Genomic DNA, 12,711 nt, shown 5'->3' with positions numbered 1-12,711 from the left:
CACAGCTAAGATGGAACGTGGAGGTGTTCCTGTAGCCAGATAGGCCATGGGTGGCAGACAGAGGTGATGTGATTGGCCAGAACCCCTAGGGAAAAGTCCCAAAGGAGTGAAAATTTGCTGGAGTCGTGGGGTGGGGAGCCTCAGGGGCAACGTTCTTGGATCCCTCTGGGAAAGGAACTTTGCACAGACCCTATTTATTTTCTTAAACCCCCCTCCCCAACGGTGGCTGTTCCTTCCAAATCCCAGCCCCCCACATTATGCTAAATAGGTAATCAAACATCTCGCTTTGCTAATTACTGCTCAATCCGATTAAACGCTGCTGAAGCTCATCAACAGAGGTGGAGGTAGGGGGAAGGGACGAAGGCGGGGCAACCACAGCTAGCTATGATGGGGGTCTTGTCCCCAGGGGTTCTTAGGGGATAGAGAAACAGCCAGGGTTGCAAGACTGAGTACATCCCAAAGGAAAGGGCAGAAGAGTTGTAACCTCAAGACTCAGCCGTGCAGCACCTCCCAGCCATGGGCCTTTTCCTCCTCCCAGAACCTTCATTACCCTCCGAACCCAGGCATCCGGCCATTCCCACAGCTCCCCACACACATCCCTGTCCCAGATTTAATAAGTTCTGTTCTCTCATTGTCAATATTTGATTTCTCAGAGCCATCTCCACGGAGAGGGGGTGGGGGGGTCTTTCCTTGCCTCCCCCCTACTTTGGCCCTCTTTTGCTCACCCCCAGTCTCTTTGTGCCCCCAACCTTCTCTGAACTTGCTGACTTAATGAAATGATATTAAAGTCTTAAGCAACTCCAAAAGAATGGTTGTTATGGTGAAGGGAGTGGGCAGAACGCCTGGGTCCCCGAGGGGAGCAAGAGCTGAGGAGGGGGAAAGGGAGCCAGAGGGTAGGGTCTAGAGACCCCAGTCCCTAGTGAGGAGCAGCATATTTGGGGTGAGCTGGGGGCCAGACCTCTGGATCTTGACTGGAAGCAGGGGATGAGGAGCAGGGACTAGGTGAAGGTGGAAAGAGACGACATTCCAGGGGTCAGGATCTCAGCCTGCTGTCCGGATCATCCATCAGAGACAGAGGCCAGGGGGGACAGGGCCTCTATGCCAGCAGCCTCCCTGCCGACTGTGCCCTGGGCTGGTCCCGTGAGAACCAGAGTAGATTCCTCTACAGCCTGACTCATCCTTCTCCCCCAGCAGCCCCCCACAGGTGATTTGTAGCTGATGCTCCCACCATGGTAGGGGCCGGGATAGTCATTCCACGACATGAAGAACTGTCTCTTCCAGGACAGAAGAGAACAGAGGCCAAGGAAAGGGAAGCCAAGTACCCCCTCCACCTCCTCCACCCAACACCATCTCCCCTGGGGACCCTGGCCCAGCCCCAGTCCCCTTGGGGTGGTGGGAATGCAAGGACATTTGGCTGGGGCTGATTGATGAGGGAGGAGGCAGCCACCGGGCACTGAGGCTGCTGTTTGCTGAGCACACAGATTCCTCCCCACTCACCAGCTGCCACCCCCTGAGGCTGCTCAGTCTCCCCCCGACATCACCCCACCAGCCCCTGGGGTTGCAGTGCCTGAGTTTCTGATGGCAACTGGAGGAAGAGGGAGAACCAGGAAACAGAACGCTTCGAATCCCTGTGGGAATTGGGGGTACCTGGGGCCTGGTCCCCTCAGAACTCCCTTCAGAACTCCACTTTCCCTGCTACCTTTCAAGTAGCTCTCTGGCTGCCCAGTTGTCTTTCCCATTCGTTGTGTCCTTTTCATTCCCTCACCCAACTCTCTGAGCCTATGCCAGCCAGCCTCCTGCCTCCAAACCATCCTGTGACATTTCTCCCAGGTCTCAAAACTCTCCCAAGCCCCATGTCCACGGTGGCCCACATAGCCCCTTAGGAAGCGCCATTTTTCATTCTAATTAAAATTCCAGATGTGATGTTAACCGTTCACCATTAGAAATTCCCACTGCAGTCCGGGCGCGGTGGCTCAAGCCTGTAATTCCAGCACTTTGGGAGGCCGAGACGGGCGAATCACGAGGTCAGGAGATCGGGACCATCCTGGCTAATATGGTGAAACCCCGTCTCTACTAAAAAATACAAAAAAAAAAAAAACAACTAGCCGGGCGACGTGGCGGACGCCTGTAGTCCCAGCTACTTGGGAGGCTGAGGCAGGAGAATGGCGTGAACCCGGGAGGCGGAGCTTGCAGTGATCCGAGATCCGGCCACTGCACTCCAGCCTGGGCGACAGAGCGAGATTCCGTCTCAAAAAAAAAAAAAGAAATTCCCACTGCAAGCCCAGGCACGGTGGCTCACACCTGTAATTCCAGCACTTTGGGAGGCTGAGGTGGGTGGATCACCTGAGGTCATGAGTTCAAGACCAGCCTGGCCAATGTGGTGAAACCCCATCTCTAGTAAAAATACAAATAATTAGCTGGGTGTGATAGCACATGCCTGTAGTCCCAGCTACTCAGGAAACTGAGGCACGAGAATTGCTAGATCACGACACTGCACTCCAGCCTGGGCCACAGAGCGAGACTCTGTCTCAAACAAACGAACAAAAAATTCTCATTGCCACCCCTTGCCCCATTCTCCTTTCCCTAAAAACCCCCAACACAAACACATACACACACACACACACACACACACACACACACACACACACACACCTCGGGCTGAATAGTATCCCTCAGCTGCCTTTATTTGGAAGAAGGGCAAAGTCTGAGCTTCACTGTATGGCTCAGCCCCAGGACAGCCTCAATCCTATGCGGTTTGGGGATGGCCGGGGGACAGCTCTCGCTTCTGTGGTCCCAGCCCTCTCGGTTCCTTTACTTCTGCTCTGCCTGACTGCTCTGGACTCCGCGAGCAGCTGTGCCACAGTCCCCAAAAAAGCTCAGAGCATCATCCTTGCCCTCCCAGAGCTTAAACATTAGTTGAGGAAAACACAAGTCACAGACACACAAGAAACAAAAAGCAGGGTAGATGGGAGACTGAGTAAGATCAACTTCCTTAACGTGGATCCCAGACCCTAAGTGACTTACTCCCCTCCAGGCCGAGGCTAGGGAAAAACAAGACACATCTGAAACATGCATGTGGTGGTGATGTCCTTCTTACTGTTCCCAAACATACCACCATCTCACCTCTGTGCCCGTGCACTCGCTGTTCCTCTGTCTAGCATGCCTTTACCCAGCGTGCATGGCTTACTCCTGTTTCATGGCTTAAGGTCCTGATCAACAGCACTTCTTTCAGAGGGACCTTCCTGACCTCCTCATTTAAAGCAGCTCCAGGCCAGGCTCGGTGGCTCATACCTGTCATCCCAGCACTTTGGGAGGCCAAGGCGGGCGGATCACCTAAGGTCAGGAGTTCGAGACCAGCCTGGCCAACATGGTGAAAATCCAACCCTACTAAAAAAAAAAAAAAAAAAAAAAAAAAAAATAGCTGGGCGTGGTGGTGGGCACTTGTAATCCCAACTACTCAGAAGGCTGAGGCAGGAGAATCGCTTGAGCGCGGGAGGTGGAAGTTGCAGTGAGCCGAGATCGCACCACTGCACTCCAGCCTGGGCAACACAGCGAGATTCCAAGAAAGGGAGGGAGGAAGGAAGGGAGGGAGGGAGGGAGGGAGGGAGGGAGAGAAGGAGGAAGGGAGGGAAAGAAACTACAAAGAAAGAAAGAAAGAGAAAGAAATGAAGAAGGAAGGAAGGAAGGAAAGAAGGAAGGAAGGAAGGATGTTACTCTCCATCCTCCTCATCCTGTCATTCTGTTTTGTTTATATCCCTTTTCACACCTGTAATTGTATTATTTCCTTCCCCACCTAAATGTGGGCTTTGTGAAAGCGGGGACTTGGCCTTACTCACCCTGTCCTCCCAGCGCCTGAACCGGTGCCTGAAACAAAGTAGCATTTAACCTGCTGCTGAGCCAGTGAAGGAACAAACCAATGAACAAATGTCTTCCTGTGCCTGTAGTTGTTTTGGTGTAGTTGTTACTCTAAGAATATGTGTATTTGTCCCCACAAAGCAAATAGGATGGCATGTGTTATTCTACGTGGAAGTCACCAGCATTTTCAAATAGCTCTAAAGACACCCAAGTCACTACACATGTGAAAAGCTGTTGGTCTTGTGCTGTTCGAGCGGGGCTGCGGGGAGTCTCTGGATGCCAGCGCTCTGAGGGGGGCGTGTCCCAGGCGCTGTGCAGTCTGTGCTGTTCCTCTCCCCAGCTGTGCATCTGTCCCCAGGTGTCTTCCTGTCTCTCAGTATGTTATGATGTCTTAGCTGCTTTGGTGAGGTGCTTGTCTGTCACGGAGACTATTTATCCCCACGTCTCTTCCCTCTTGTCTCTCCACCTGTGCCTCTAGATGTAGGTGGAGGGGGAGTGTCCCTGAGCTCCCTTGCCCCTCACACACCGCCCTGCCCCAGTCTTGGACCCCTCCCTTTCTCAGTGGGCCCTGTTGCTGGGCTCTGGGTTGCCATAGTGACGGTTGCCAAGTCCCTGAGGCTGATAGCCAGCGATGGGGCTGTCGGCTCCATCCACGCGGGAGGCTGAGGGGGGCTTCCCATTGTGTAGAAAAGGGGATGTTGCCATGACAACCAACCCCCACTAAGGGGCAAGGACCAGCCTTTCCACCCCCCACGAGCCTCCCCACCTCGCGCAGCTCCAGTGTGGGCTCAGAAGGCAGGAGTAAATTCCAGACAGCCCAGCACCTGGTCTCCCAGCTTTCAACTCCCCTCCTGCGGTGCCTGCACCTCTCAAGACCCAGGCATCTTGCTCAGACAGGGAGGGGGAGGAGTGGGGGTCCCACAGGACAGAAGAGAGGAAGGGGGACCCCTTGACCTCCAGGCAGATGGGAGACAGCGGGAGGGGACCTAAAGTCAGGGGAGGGGCAGGGAGGGCAGAGGTTGTGACCCCTGCTGACTCGCTCCAGTGATGCTCCTGACGGCTGCTTTTGTGGTTGGAGAATGGGGCTAAGTCTAGGGGGCTGGACACCTGGACTTTTTCGGGGAGAAGAGCCTTGGTTATGAGTATACAGGGAGCCAGGGGATACGCAGCTTGATGCCTGGGTCCCTGAGTCCTTCCTACTTCCTTCTGATCAGCCACATCCCTTCTCCTCATGAGTCCCCAACAGCAAAACTTCTCAAGTGCCTTGGGTAGGGATGGAAGGGAATAGACTTCAACATGTGAGCAACTGTTTTTACCACTTTGATCCTAATTGCAACTTGCCCTGTCTCTGGTGCTTTGGCTTAGCAAGACACTTACACTGTCCCCATGGACGAACTGGCAACCCCACTCCTGCCTGCGTTACTTTCTCCCTCTCCTAGAGGTGACACCTTCCTCCGCCTTCTCACCCAGCCCATTTTCGCCTCCCCAAGCACTGCCAACCTCACCACTCCAAATTAGCCCTATCTCTACCCACCCGCCTTGGTTGGTTTCATGCAATCCAACCCTTAGCTAGAAAGCCATTCTAACCAAGCCTTTGTCCCAAATCAAGTCTAGTCATTCTCCAGCCTTCTTGTTAACTTTTGAAGTTTTTTATTTTTATTTTTTTGGTTTTTGTTGTTCAAATTTCCCTTTTACAGTAAAACTATTGAGGTGACGGCATACCCCGCCACCATGGCAATATCAACTTCCTGTTTCCCAGAAGGAGCGATTAGAAAAATCAGGAAGGAGCTGGGAACTACAGCACCAGAAAGGTGATTGACCTCTGGTGGACAAAGCAACCATCTTGGCTGGTGATTGAGGTGGCCAACCTGGTACCCAACAGCAGCTTTGATCTAATAAAACTGAGCTGGGAGGAAACTGAGGCAACACCCAATTGCACACTAGAGGGCAGGAATTGGTATCAGCTGGTCACTATGGAAACAGTGGCCTTTGCTAAATGCCACCACCATCAGCTAGACCAGCCAGTAGGCCACCATTTTGGTCACTAAGAAGGGAACTATGTTGAGTCTGAAAGGAGTCGGAAATGGAGGATGGAATGAACAAGACAGCCATCTGGGTTACTCGGGAGAACACATGGATTCTTGGGGTAGTACTGTTGATGAACAGAGATTATACTGGGATATGGAAAGGAAAGAACAAGACAAACTGGGCCTGCCACAGCACATGGCAGTCATCTTAGCTGTCCTAAAATCAGCACAGAGCACAAGGAAAGGGAGATCTTGGGAAGTGCCACTGAAGACTGGGAAAAGTCCTTCTCGGTCCACCTCTATCCTCTTACAGTCAGTAAGTTCCAGCTTCCTCCCGAAAGGAAGTTCTTCCCGCCCTTCTTCTCCACAGAGTAAGAACCATCCACCTCCCACCCCCCGATCCCCCAGACTAAGCCACTTGGAGTTCCAGCCAGACCACTTCCTGTTTCAGAAGTGCTACTTCCTGTCCTGGATGAAGGCACTTCCAGTTCCTGCTGCACTGCTTCTGCTACTTCTCAGGCCATTTCTGTCCGGGCCTGGTCACCTCTTGTCTGGAGCAAGTCACTTCCGGTCCCAAGTGGCCCATTCAGCATCAGACCAAGTCCGTATATGTCCTGACCGGTTCATATCTTGCTATTGGCCACTAGACAAAACGGGACACTTCTTCTCATGGTAGCTGTCATGACCCAACCGCCCCAAATGGCTGGAGTAAGTATGTAGAGGCCTGGGCCAGGACAGAGAAGGAAGCCCTGCTGCCCATGGCCTGAGCTGGGGTGGAGTGCCAGAGCCTTCCCCATAAGGCCCCCATTTTTGGCAGACTGAGGGGAGTGGTTGGTTTGAGAGGTCAGAAGGGGAGCTGAAAGCTAAGGGGAGAAATGCTTTGATGTCCCCACCCGGGAGATGGGAGAGGCACAGGATAAGAAGCCAAGAGGGTGAAAGGAGATGTGGTAGGGGAGGATGCTAGGGAAGAAGAACAGACCTAGAGAAGGGAGGGAAAGAATAAGAGATAGAGAGAAGAGAAAACCAGTGAGAGGCAGAAAGAAGGCGGTGCCAACCAAAAGGTAGGCTGTTTCCGCCCCTAGCTCTGGGTGGGTGAAGGGGACAAGGATGCCTGGGTCATGGTCAGAGAGGAGGCTGAGCCGGTGCCCCTCCCTAAGGAAATAGGATCCAGGGACACTGAGACAGAGGGGGACACCCACGGCCAAACGGGAGGGCAGGAGGTGGGGCAGTGGGAATCCTAAGGAATCCTAAAAGTGGAGACGAGAACAGCAGCCGGGAGGAGTGAAGGGGCTGGGGGAGCACAGGGGGCCGAGGAGATGTTAGAGGTGTCCCTCAAACCAGGAATTAAACTGGAGGAGCACCCCAAGAAGGGCCGGATTCAGGAGAGTCACGTGACAGGAGCCCTCATACCTTGTAGTAGATGTTTGGAGGGCTCTGGGGGGGCCCATCCTGCACGATATACACAGGATGCCCATAGTCACCACTCACCTTCTCATAGTGGGGACAGAAGGGGGGATCTGCAGCCCCACCGCCCCGCAGAGCTATCCCTAGCTCCCCAGGCTCAGCCTCCCGAGGTCCCATCCCACCTCCACCCCCCAGGCCCAGAGACCCTCCCCTCCCGAAGGAGCCAGGACCAGGGTGGCGACTCTCCGAAGGCTTGGCCCGCCGTCTCCGCCAACACATGGCACCCCCAGCACCTGCCACACCCAGCAAGAGCAGCGCCAGCCCCCCTGCTGCCCCAGCCACTGCGGGCATGCTGGGAGGGGGCAGAGGGCCTTCAGCACCCCGGGAGGTTGCATTGCTGGTGGGGTCACCTGGCAGGGAAGGGGTGGAGGAAAGAGGGGGAGGGACTGAAGGAGCCACCTGGGCATCTGGACACCCAACCCTGGGGGTCCCCATGGGCTTCCCTTATAGGGCCCAGGCCCCTTGGGGACCCCACCTCCCCTCCCCCGCCAAACCCCACTCAGAATCCAGGTGTCCAGCCCTTCAACTTCCTGCCACAGAGTCCTCCCCACTTCTCTGACAGCACTGATTGAAGCACTGACTTGGCTAATTAGTTCTAATTGAGTCTTTTCCTCATTTGGCTTCCATTCCCCTCCCACCCTCCCATCCTCTCTTCTCCTCTTTCCTGTATCACCGCCCCCAAAACTGAAGAGGGAGGGAGGGTGACGGCAGGGCAGCTGGGGTCTGAGAGCAGAGGAAGCTGGGGAAGGCGGGGAGCTAGCCCCTGGTTCCTACCTGGCATGTTCTCCTTCCCAGGCTCCAGGCTGTGGGCTGCCCCTCGGTCTCTTTCCATGGGCATTTCAGACACAGGTTTTCGGGGGGCAGCCCCTCCTCGGGGACCTGGAGATGAGGAAGGCCCAAGAGAGGAGCTGAGACAACTGCCCCTGACCATGATCGTACCGCCCCAACATCCCTTCACGCCCAGGAGGTGTCCCCCAGCCCCACTCACTTTGTCCCACTCGAAGAAGCACCTTCATGCCTCTGGTTAGGCAGACACCTCCCTGCAGGCTCTCCAGGCCCTCCCGGGTCCCATCCGATGTGGCTGGGAGAGAAAAGTCAGAGGAAGAGGTTGGCACTCCAGAGTCTAGCCCCAATTCTGGCCCCACGCCCTGGTGTGAACACCGCCTGAGGGCACTGGGATCTCCCTCTTGGCTGCAGGGGTCCCCCTCCCTCTCTGCTCAGTATCAGGAGCAGCCCCCCACGCAATCGTGCCCTCTGCCCAGCAGTACCAATGATGTAGTAATCGTGGTGCGAGCGGAACTCGTGGCCCCAGAGGTTAGGGCTATACTCCTGGAACTTGATGGTGAAGCGGAGATCCAGGTCTGGGCGATCACAAGTAAGAAGGAGGTTTGGGGCAGGGGGTGCCTCACAGCGCCGGCCCTGGGCACCCCCTACCAGGTACAGCTTGTAGAACTCATAATTAGGAGAGGAGTGAGGGCCAGGAGGCCGGGCCCGGGGGCAGAGCAGGTCTAGCCGGTCCCCGATCTGAGGGTACAACACATAACCACCCTCTGCCTGGAACCTATGGGGAGGAGGGTAAGGTGGACAAGGAAGAGATGTCAGAGGCCTGGCCCCCAGAGCTTTCCTTCCCTCACCCCACAGCCTTCCAGGACAGCAATTCTCAGCTCACGCCTGCCCGCCTTTGTCTGAGTGGAAAGTCAGTTCTTATAGAGCAGGCACCAAGGACTCTGTGCGTTCACATTGGAAGCAGCAGGAAGCCAGGCTCAGAGGTCTCCTGCCCCTTGGTGTGCCCAAATGCACTCTTCAGCCCGCCCTCACCACATGCACACTGCCATCTCCCGCTCCATCACCAGCCCCGTTGCCATGGCAACAGGATGCCAGTTACCAAGGAGCTGGCCTCTCTGGAACCACACAGCCCACCCCTCCCAGGTGATTTCACTATTCCATGGCAGCCAACCATGGGGGCAGAGCCTCCCCTTCTCCAGGCCACCACTGAATTTCGGGGATTTCGGGGCAAAGGGGGCGGGTCAGGTAGGGCCTGTGTGGAGGGTGGTCCAGACCAGTGTCCTAAGTCAGCCAGCTAATAGGACAGAAGGCAAATGCCTGGTTTGGTCATGACTATCAATGGGGCTTATAGGAACCAGGGTCTAGGGAGCTGCTGCCTGAGTCATTCTCCCGCTCAGAATCCCACACTGGGTCTTAGACTTCTGGGGCAAGTGCCTATTGCTTTGGAAAGGAAAGGAGTTGACTTTTCTAACCACAACCAACACACTTCACCATCTCCTTGGCTAGTGCACCCAGGCATCCACTGTCCCAGCAGAGCCGCAACTTGCCAACCCCTGCAGCCCCTTCCTGGACATTAATAGGTGAGACAGGGTCTCAGGACTGGGTCCCAGGGGGCTGCTACTTTATATCTTCCCAGACTCCCAAGTGTCCCACTCCCACCCCACATCTGAAAGAGCCCCCAGAACACCCTAACTCCCTTTTCTCTACCCTGTGAAAACAAGCTTAGGTTCTCAAGCTACACACCTGATACTCACATTGCAGCTGGGAGTTGGCGGGTAGGTGACTGAGTACAGAAAAGACATTGAGATTATACCCAAAGAGATCCGGGAAAAAGAGAGGGAGGGATGGCAGGGCAGAGAAGTGTGAGGGCGGCTGGGAAGTAAAGAGAGGAACAATAATCCTAGCTCTCCTTTAATGAGCACAGAATACATTCAAACACCTGACCGCTAATACTCATAATAGCTGTAAGGATTGAGGATACAAACTCAGAAAGGTTAAGTGACATGCCCAAGGCCACACAGCTGAAAGCGGCAGAGCTAGGATTAAGAACAAGGATTTGATAAGCTCCAAAGCCCACCTGCTTCCCATAGCCTCACACAGTCTCCCCAGGGAAGTAGGAATTTTTCAAAACACAACTGTTTTACAAGCGGGAAGTGGGATCTGCATGCAGGCAAGGGACCCAGATGACCTCCCGAAGGTTCTGTCCTACCCAGCGTGGCTTGAAGTTTCATCTGACCCCTGGCCTCCTTTCAGAGCAAAGCAGGCATGGACCACGGAACGGAGGGTCTGACAGAAGAGTTTGCAGCAAAGATGGGGGGAGGAGGCAATGGAGTCCTCAGGACTCCAGATGCAAAAGGGAAGGAAGGAGGGCTCGGGGGCTGGAGGCTGCTTCCAGAAAGAGACCCGCAAGCCAGGAAGGCAGGAATATGTTCTGGCTGGGAAATCGTTCAGCCAACAGTTCACCGACCCTCTGGCTGTGGGGAAGAGTTGGGAGACAGACTGTGACGTGAGTCAAGGAGCCTTGGGGAAGTTGTCCCCAGAGCCCCCAAATGGAACCCCCTTGCCTCCCATCTCGGACGCCCAGTCCCTCTGGGGGAGGGAGGCACCCTGCCCTGCCTTCCCTTCAGCCACTTGCAGCACCTAATCTGCAGCTCTCTCCTGAGAGCTGACAGTAACCAGGCTCCCTCCAAGCCCAGCCCCCGACGCAGGCCTCCCACAGATCCAAATACCCACCTCACTGCCCTCCCGGCTACCCATGAACTTTCTTCTCCTTGCCCCTTTGGGGTCTCCAAACTCCTGACATCCATAGCACCACCCGCATCCAGCTCTGCGTGGGACCCGGAGTCTGGCTCCCAAGATCACCTGTCTAGTAACCCGTCACACATCAGAGCACCAGCACCTTCCCTCCCGCCTCCTCCCTGCCCACAGAAGCCAGCCCCCAAGTCCCCAAAACTTCCCTACCCACTGCCCTAGGATCTGGGGTCTCCCCAGCCGCAGGCCGCTCACCTCTTATTCGCCGAGTTCCAGTAGACAGGCTCCAGGCTGAGCCCAGACACCAGCCCCAAAACCCCCAGCAGCAGCAGGGCCCCGACTCGCACGCCCCCCGGCCCAAAATGGGGGGGCCCCATGACCCCGCCAAGGCCTGGGGGGCGGGGCACCAACTCCCCCAAAGTCGCTCACCCCCCGGGGTGGCTGCCTTGGCTGCCTGGCTCTTCAGCCCGGACCACTCCAGTAGCTGATGCCCCCAGCGCCCACGCGGACCTGCTTCCTGCTGTGCCCGCGCCCCCGCAGCAGAGCGCTCAGCCCCACCAGAGCCCTTCCAAGGGCCGTCTGCAGGCGCCCTACGCGCCCCCGGCCCACGCGCCAGCACCCCGGGATCTGTGAGCCCGCCTAAGTGGGGGACTGGGGGAGCCGGGGGCCGGGCGGGGGCGGCATGGGGCGCCGGACCAGGGAGCGAGGAATGGGGCGCCGAGCCGGAGCCCCAGCCTCGCCGGGATTGAGGGCAGCGGGCTAAGGGAGGAAACCAGTCCCGAGCCCAGGAGGGGGGAGTTAAAGGAGAGGCGGGGATGGGGAGAGGATGGTGGAGGGAAAAACCGGAGCTGGAGCTCGAGGCGGAGCGGGCGGCAGCATCCCGCGGCCCACGCCCCCCACACCTCCCGCACCTCGCGCACCTCCCGCCCGCCGCCCCGCCTCAGCCCCCGGCGCGGACTCTCACGCCCCCTTTGTGTCTCCGAGCCTCTGGCCCCGGCTGAGTTCTGCCCGGCTCCCCTCCTGCCCTCCGATCGCCCAAGCTGCTGGAATCTTCCTCTCTCGAATCCAGAAAGGCTCTCGCCCTCTCCACCCCGAGGAACCCACCCCTTTCGCTCCAGCAGCCTTCTCCACCATCCCAAAACAACACCGCTGCTCCCGGCAGGTCTGGAGAGAATAATAATAACCTTGAAGGCTTGGCACTTTACAGACTGCGGCGGAGCTGATCGTCACGACTACCTGTGTGAAGTGGGAGGGGCAGAGCTAACGATCCCATTGCAGAGATGAGGAAACTGAGGCTTAGGGAGGCCCCATGACTTGCCCAAGGTCACACAGGAAGTCTGGGATAAAGCTAGAAACCAAACCCAGGCTGCGCCACTCCCACTCTTGGGGTCTCCTTTGTCACCGCTCCATGGACCATGTGCTGTTGTTACCTGGGGGGTAGTGAAAAATAAGAGTTTAAGGGATACACTTGGGCCTTTCCTAGATGGCTGCGGGGAGAAGCGGGGCTGGGAGAAGGGGCGTACCTACAACCCCAAACCGGCCCTGCGCAGGAAGGGCTGTTTCCAATTATCCTGGGGGAAGGGAGGAGTTGCCTTTTCGGGTGTAAGAGCCCTGGCTTTCAGCACCTCTGGGCAGGGGTGACATTCCTCTCCCTCTCAAGCCTCCACAGGCCTTTCGTCCCTTCCCTTTGATTGTGAGGTCCAAAATCACATCCCCTGCTGGCGGTATTTCTTCAAAGTCCCCCCATTGTCAGTGTTTGGGAAGGTGTTGGGGGGAGGAGGGAGGAGTCACTGCTTCAAATGACACACTCGTCCCCCCACCCCCAAAG

General features: G+C 56.4%; 1 protein-coding gene across 1 annotated transcript; it reads right to left on the bottom strand.

The window, feature by feature from the left end:
* Positions 1-5,558: 5,558 nt before the first annotated feature.
* EFNB3 (ephrin B3) lies at positions 5,559-11,784 on the bottom strand. The gene is made up of 5 exons (XM_008010196.3): positions 11,139-11,784; positions 8,615-8,907; positions 8,335-8,427; positions 8,121-8,225; positions 5,559-7,696 (listed from the first exon to the last, which is right to left on the bottom strand). Exons 1-5 carry the CDS (start codon positions 11,258-11,260, stop codon positions 7,287-7,289), a joined length of 1,023 nt encoding a protein of 340 aa, XP_008008387.1. The 5' UTR covers positions 11,261-11,784; the 3' UTR covers positions 5,559-7,286.
* Positions 11,785-12,711: the final 927 nt, after the last annotated feature.

The sequence above is a fragment of the Chlorocebus sabaeus genome, chromosome 16, assembly GCF_047675955.1.
Source record: "Chlorocebus sabaeus isolate Y175 chromosome 16, mChlSab1.0.hap1, whole genome shotgun sequence".
NCBI classification, from domain to species: domain Eukaryota; kingdom Metazoa; phylum Chordata; class Mammalia; order Primates; family Cercopithecidae; genus Chlorocebus; species Chlorocebus sabaeus.
This window is presented reverse-complemented; position numbering and strand designations above follow the sequence as displayed.